The sequence below is a fragment of the Oryctolagus cuniculus genome, chromosome 10, assembly GCF_964237555.1.
Source record: "Oryctolagus cuniculus chromosome 10, mOryCun1.1, whole genome shotgun sequence".
Lineage (NCBI taxonomy): Eukaryota > Metazoa > Chordata > Mammalia > Lagomorpha > Leporidae > Oryctolagus > Oryctolagus cuniculus.
The window spans coordinates 112763702-112771243 of record NC_091441.1 but is presented as its reverse complement, the minus strand read 5'-3'; the positions used below and the strand labels follow the sequence as shown (position 1 = coordinate 112771243).

The window sequence follows — 7542 nt, the reverse complement described above, 5'->3', positions numbered from 1 at the left end:
GCTCTTCCTGTAGCTTTATTACCACTGTCTTGGGCTACTGCAGTGTGGTCTTGCCTCACACTCCAAAGGTGGTATAGAGGCTCTCAGCTGCTGGGGTCCTGAGTTGTGCATTTTCTTTTTGAGTTGATTACTCCACTTATCATAATGTTCTCCAGTTGCATCCTTTTGTTGCAAATATCGTAATTGCATTTTAATGGCTGAGTTGTATTCCATTGTGTGTATATGTCATATTGTCTTTAGCTGATCTCCAGCTGATGGCTATGTGGGTTGTTTAGGTATTGTGAATTGAGTGGCTACTAATATGGGAGTGCAGGTAATTTTGATACACTGATTTTATTTCCTTTGGGTGAGACTGCACTGCAGTGTTTTATGGCAGATGTGTTGTTAGTTTTCTGAGGAATCTCCATAGCGCCTGCCATAATGCTTATACCACTTTGCATTCTTCCCAGCTGTGTATTAGGGCATCTTTCTCTCCACAGAATCACTAGAATTTATTATTTTTTCATTTTTACATGGTAACCATTCTGACTGGGATGAGGTGACCCTTCATTGTGTTTTAATTTGCCTTTTTCTTACATCTAGTGATCCTGATCATTTTTCCTTGTGTCTGTTGCACATTTGCATTTTGTCTTTTGAAAAAAAGACAAATATCATTTGCCCATTTCTTTTTTTTAATTTATTAATTTGAAAGAGTTACAGAGAGGAAGAGGCAGTGGGAGATAAAGAGGTCTTTCATGTGCTGGTTCACTCTGCAAATGGCTGCATTGGTGGGAGCTGAGCCAATCCAAAGCCGGGAACCAGGAGCTTCTTCTGGATCTCCCACGTGGGTGCAGGGGTTCAAGCACTTGGACCATGTATTCTTCCTTTCCCAGGCCATAGCAGAGAGGTGGATTGGAAGTGGAGCAGTGTGAACATGAACCAGCACCCATATGGGATGCTGGCACTGCAGGCAGTGGCTGTACCCACTGTACCACAGCATAGGCCCCTTGCCCATTTCTTAACTGATTGGCTTTTTTAGTTTTATTGAACTCCTTCTACATTCTAGATATATATACTTTATTGGATTCACACATTGCAAACATTTTGTCTATCTTCTGTTTTTCCAAGGCTATTGTCAGTGAACTAGATTGCAAGTGGAGCAGTCAGGACAAAAACTGGAGCCCATATGTGGTGCCAGCAATGCATGTAGACTTAACCTGCTGTGCCACAACACCAGCCCCAAGCTTTGTTTTTATTGATTAAGACTGCTTTGGTGACTTTGGATCCTTTGTGCTTCCAGGTGAATTTTTGGATTATTTTTTGTAGTTCTGTAGAGAATATCCTAAGTATTTTGATTGGCATCACATTGAATCTACAAATTGCTTTGGGTTGTGTGGGCATTGTGATAGTGTTAATTCTCCCAATCCATGAACGTGGAAGAATTTTACATCATCTTGGAACTCTTAAGAGTTATGACTATTTGGTAGTTTAATGGTATCCCATAGACTTTAACACTGTTTTCAGTCTTTGTAATTTCTCTTCCTTCTCTCCTCCATCTCATCCTGCTCCTCTCCCTCCTCATCATCCTCTTGCCCTCCTCATCCTCCTCCCTCCCCTCCTCACCCTCTTCCCCCTCTTCTCCCTCCCCCTCCTCCACCTCCCCTCTTTTTCCTCCTGCCCCCTCCTCTCCCTTTCTCCCTCCTCCAATTGTCTTCAGCTTTTTCTCTCCTCTCCCCCCCACCTTCCTTTCTTCCTTCTCCTTGCTTTAGCCAGAGAGAATTCAAAGACCTGCCTTCAAGGTCAGATACTTTGTATTTTGCCTCACCAAATCTGTTGTCATGGCTTTAAACATATTTGTTTTGTTTTGTTTTGTTTTTTTAAACTTTTATTTAATGAATATAAATTTCCAAAGTACAGCTTATGGATTACAATGGCTTCCCCCCCATAACGTCCCTCCCACCTGCAACCCTCCTCTTTCCCACTCCCTCTCCCCTTCCATTCACATCAAGATTAATTTTCGATTCTCTTTAATACACGTATTTTTAATACTTTGTGTAATATTTCCATTTTTAACATGTCTTCAGATTCTTGACAATGGCACATACTGACTTCCTAATTTGACCCCACTGTTTCTGTAAGTTTTTGAGTAACCTTACACTCTTTTGAATTCCTTTCCAGGCATTTTTATTCTCCCCTTCTTTTTTTAAAGATTTATTTATTTGAAAGAGTTACACAGATAGAAAAGGAGAGGCAGAGGTAAAAAGTGTGGCCTTCCATCCACTGGTTCACTCCCCAATTGAGAGCAATGGCTGGAGCTGAGCTGATCTGACACCAGGAGCTTCTTCTGGGTCTCCCATGTGAATGCAGGGGCCCAAGGACTTGAGCTATCTTCTACTGATTTCCCAAGTCATAGCACAGAGCTGGACTGGAAGTAGAGCAGCCAGGACTAGAACTGGTGCCCATAAGGGATGCCTAAACTACAGGTGACAGCTTTACCTGCAACACCGTAGCGCTGGCCTGTCTCCCATTCTTCACATTGCAGATGAGTTCATACAGAGGACACGTGCGCCTTCCCTGATCATGCTTTTGTGCATCTGCATTGACTTTTTCATATCTGGGGGATCTCTTGTTACTGCTCTGGGGAATGGGTGTTTTGGTTTATTTTTGTTTGTGTATTTATTTTTTGGTCAAATATTTATTCCCAGGAAATGTGCCTCAAGGACTTGGAGGAGTGTCTAAGGCTTACACTTGAGTTCCAGGTATTTGTGCTGAGAAGGACCAGGGTGCTCTGGCCACTGTTTGTGGGTGGGGCAAGAGTCCAGATTTACACCCACACTGGCTGTGCTGCAGAGCCTCTGGTAGTCAGTGGGGCAGGGGATGGTGGAGGCTCCTAGTGTGTGGACAGTGGCAGCTTTCTCTGACAGGGTGAGCCAGCTGATTGAAGGCCTAGAGTGAGTTCACGGTGCTAGTGCCCTCCCCCACCCATGCACGTGGCCAGACAGGGCCCTGACTCACTTCACGGGGGGGTGTGTGTCTCCCAACTCCCTGCAGGATCTGTCCCCAGAGAGCAGTGGGGTCTGAGACTCCACAGACTGCTTGGTGCACTGGAACTCAGCTACACCCCACCTTCTTCTGCACCCCATGGTGAATAGCACCAACTCCACAGTGACAGGGTGCAGGTCCAGTCTCCACCCTGCAAGTTGCCCTGCCCCAGGCCCTGGCAGGCTCCAGCAGAGGTGGAACTGCCTGCTGTTAACTGAGCTCACCTGCAGCTCCACCTAGGCAAATTGTGTCTGGTTCTTTGGTGGAGGAGTGGAGAGAGCCAACATGGCCTCGTTTCACAGAGCAAAGTAGTCAGCCATCCCCTGCAGCTCCCAAGGCCAGACTTGGATCCAGTGGGAGAGCTGGAATTCTTCCTCAATACAGCTGCCAGTGGCAGGGGCCCAGGCAACCTCCTCTGACCCTGCTGCCCTGTGAAGATGGAAGCCCCAGTCATGAGCCACTGACAAATGCAGCGGTGGCTGGCGGCCACGTGTCCATCCTCTCTCCTCACTGCTCCATGGATTCTCTGTTCTGTGCATCCGCCACTGGAAGCTTCTCTGAATGAGTCCCCTGAGGATGTGGTCCTTCCTCTGCTTTTCTGGGAACTTTCTGTGGCTGAGGACAATGTAGCTTCCCCATTCCACCATCTCGAATATCCCTTATTTCTATATTTCAGCGAACCTAGAAGAGCACGTTCTATAAGCAATCATGAAGCACTTAGAAGTCAAAGTATTTGCTCAGGTAAAGACACGTTATTTATTCCTGAACAAACACACACTGTCCTTCTCCCACATGAATTTGAAAAGCTTGATCATTCGTTTTTCACTACTGATGAACAACAAAGGACTAATGGTGGCATAGCTATTGCCCACTAACAACTGGACACAGACGTGAACTGGGTCATTTTTCCACCACAGCCCTGAGAATGAGAACACAAGGCAGTCTGTCAAGTACAGGAACACAAAGACGCTCATCAGCAGCAGGATGGTCTGGGTGGCCCTGTGCTCTGGGGAGGCTCTTGGAGAAATCCTAGTGCTGTGAAGGTGCTGGGACTGCCTCTTGTGCCTGCACAGGAGAGTCACCATGTACCCACTTGAGATGGCCATGAGCCCTACAAGGGAGACATCCCTGAAGATCCACAATATGGAAAATGTGTACCTGGGTAAGTAGCTCAGGGGCAGAAGAGAGCAGGATTTAGTGACAAACATAAGACTGTGGGATGTACAATTTTTGGTGGCAACAGTAGAAATTAAGAAACGAGCACTGATGGACAAATTGAAGACCCATAGGAAGAGAAACCCACACATGCTGTGCTGTGAGGATGTGTGCTTGAACTTTGCCAACCAGGAGCTCCTGGGGCTGAGGGTGATGGCCTGGAGGACACTCAGCAGGCAGGTGGTGCTCAGGGAGAGGCTCCGTGTCACCTGGTACGAGTAGATGACAGCTTTACACGTGATGTCATCCCATACCTCCTGAGACTCAAAAATGTCTGTGGCTATGACCCCCACAGTGATCAGCATCAGCAGGTGGATGAGGGCCAGGTGCCCAATGGTCAGGTCGGTGGGCCTGGGCCTGTGCTTGAGAAAGAACGAGAGGATTTGGAAGAGAAGGAAGGCGTTGGCTATGATCCCGATGCTGACTTCAGGATAAAAAACATTCCTTACAGCAATAAAACTGGAAAATAAATCTTTTTGCTCATTTTTAAAGGGGAAAAACATAGAGTAAGTCTGTTGAAAAAGTAAGAAAAAAATGGTTAATCTCGAGTATTACTTCATTTATCAGTTGTGACCACAGCTACATTTCATGGAGATATCTGGATTAATCTCTGTACATCCTTTTTCACATGGGAATACTTCAGTCTACCTCAGACTATCTTGGAAGCCACTGTGTTCCTAGCTGCACACCTGCCCATCATGATTGGAGCATACAGCCCTTTCTGGACTCCCACAGGACCTGGACAATAAAGTGGTCACTATATTAAAGGTGTTTCATGAGTTTTACCTTACTTTTAGTTTTTCACCTGAAGGGCAGTGAGTTCCTTCCCTTTGCATCTGCAGAATCCTCATAAAGTTCTGGATCCACAGTAGGAATGAACTCTCATAAGAATTTTAGGAAACTAGGAATGAGACATTCATATGCAGTAAGTGGCAAGGGTCTGTCTATGCATGGAACTGTCTTACGTCTCTGTTAGGTTTATATTCAGTTATTTCCAGAGAAATTTTCTTAACACTTGAGAGTTAACATAAATGTGAGTTAGTGTATGCTCTGAATTTAATTGTATCACCTGACATTCACTCAATATGTGATGCTCTGTATGGGTAAGCTTGTCACTTACTAGAGATGCTGTGTGTGCAAGGGTGTTACATATGTGTGTGAACAGGTGCAGGTCCTGTTACATGTGTGTGAACAGGTATAGGTCCTGTTACATACATGTGTGAACAGGTGCAGGTCCTGTTACATATGTGTGTGAACAGGTGTAGGTTCTATTACATACATGTGTGAACACGTGTGGGTAACAATAGTCTCTGCAGAAACTGCGGGCACTGCTGTCCCTGTGATGGTCTCCTCCTCTCACCTTGAGAGAGCGCTGTCCCCTCATATTTTTTAATAGAAAGCTTTTATTTAAGGCCGGCGCCGCGGCTCACTAGGCTAATCCTCCGCCTAGTGGCGCCGGCACACTGGGTTCTAGTCCCGGTCGGGGCGCCGGATTCTGTCCCGGTTGCCCCTCTTCCAGGCCAGCCCTCTGCTGTGGCCAGGGAGTGCAGTGGAGGATGGCCCAGGTGCTTGGGCCCTGCACCCCATGGGAGACCAGGAAAAGCACCTGGCTCCTGGCTCCTGCCATCGGATCAGCGCGGTGCGCCGGCCATTGGAGGGTGAACCAACGGCAAAGGAAGACCTTTCTCTCTGTCTCTCTCTCTCACTGTCCACTCTGCCTGTCAAAAATAAAAAAAAGAAAGCTTTTATTTAATAAATACAAATTTCATAAGTGCACCTTTTGGGTTATAGTGGTTGTTCTCTAATTTGCCTGCTCTGTCCTTGCCTGGAGGAGCAGGGTCTGAACACCTTCTGTTCCATGGTTCCTTCCTGCTCCATTCCTACCTCATAGAAACCACAGTGGATATGTTCACAGTCTATGTAGACGGATGATTCTTTTCTACAGAAATGATGATGGGACACAGCTCTAAATAGTCTTTTGTGTCTTTCCTGTATATAAAAAAACACAACTGTTTACTGTGTATCTATTTCACCTAAGCTAGGCAAAATATTCTGATAGTGTTTTAAAATAATAACATTTAATAAAAAATAATTTAAGGTAATGCTTTAGAAAATAGCATAAAATTACTAGGAAAAGAAAAACTCCTTTTTCTCTCCATCCCTCTGTAACCCTTCCTTTCAAGTAAATGCATTAATCTTTCAAAACCCATCAAAGTTCTATACTTCTATTTTCTTATTTGTTGAAATATTTGAGGATTTCCCTTAAGTTATTGGAAATAGGTGAAAATGTCTAAAATCTTCAAAAGAGGAAATCAAAATGGCCAACAGGCACATGAAAAAATGTTCAAGATCACTAGCAATCGGGGAAATGCAAATCAAAAGCACAATGAGGTTTCACCTCACCCCGGTTAGAATGGCTCACATACAGAAATCTACCAACAATAGATGCTGGAGAGGATGTGGGGAAAAAGGGATGCTAACCCACTGTTGGTGGGAATGCAAATTGGTTAAGCCACTATGGAAGTCAGTCTGGAGATTCCTCAGAAATCTGAATATAACCCTACCATTCAACCCAGCCATCCCACTCCTTGGAATTTACCCAAAGGAAATGAAATTGGCAAACAAACAAGCTGTCTGCACATTAATTTTTATTGCAGCTCAATTCACAATAGCTAAGACCTGGAACCAACCCAAATGCCCATCAACAGTAGACTGGTAAAGGAATTATGCGACATGTACTCTATAGAATACTATACAGCAGTCAAAAACAACGAAATCCGGTCATTTGCAACAAGATGGGGGAATTTGGAAAACATCATGCTGAGTGAATTGAGCCAGTCCCAAAGGGACAAATATCATATGTTCTCCCTGATCGGCGACAACTAACTGAGCACCAAAGGGGAAACTTGTTGAAGTGAAATGGACACTATGAGAAACAGTGACTTGATCAGCTCTTGTCCTGATGGTTGATGTACAATGTAATACTTTATCCATTTTAGTATTTTTTTTTGTTCTAGTACTATTGGTTGAACTCTGTAATTAACACGCAATTATTCTTAGGTGTTTAAATTTTAACTGAAAAGTGATCCCTGTTAGGAATTTGGAAAACATTATGCTGAGTGAAATAAGCCAATCCCAAAGGGACAAATACCACTTGTTCTCCTTGATAGGTGACAACTAACTGAGCACCAAAAAGAAATGAACACTATGAGAAACAGTGACTTGATCAGCCCTCTCCCTGACTGTTGATGAGCAACTTGATATGTGATCCCTCTTAGTATTTTTTTGGTTTGTTCTACTTAATAC

The 7542-nt window shown here is 44.5% G+C and overlaps 1 protein-coding gene across 1 annotated transcript; it reads right to left on the bottom strand.

Moving 5' to 3' along the window:
• Positions 1–3773: 3773 nt before the first annotated feature.
• On the bottom strand, positions 3774–4739 carry ORYCUNV1R1656 (vomeronasal 1 receptor oryCunV1R1656). The gene has a single exon (NM_001167335.1). The coding sequence runs from the start codon at positions 4737–4739 to the stop codon at positions 3774–3776; it is 966 nt and encodes a 321-aa protein (NP_001160807.1).
• Between the last annotated feature and the right edge of the window lie 2803 nt (positions 4740–7542).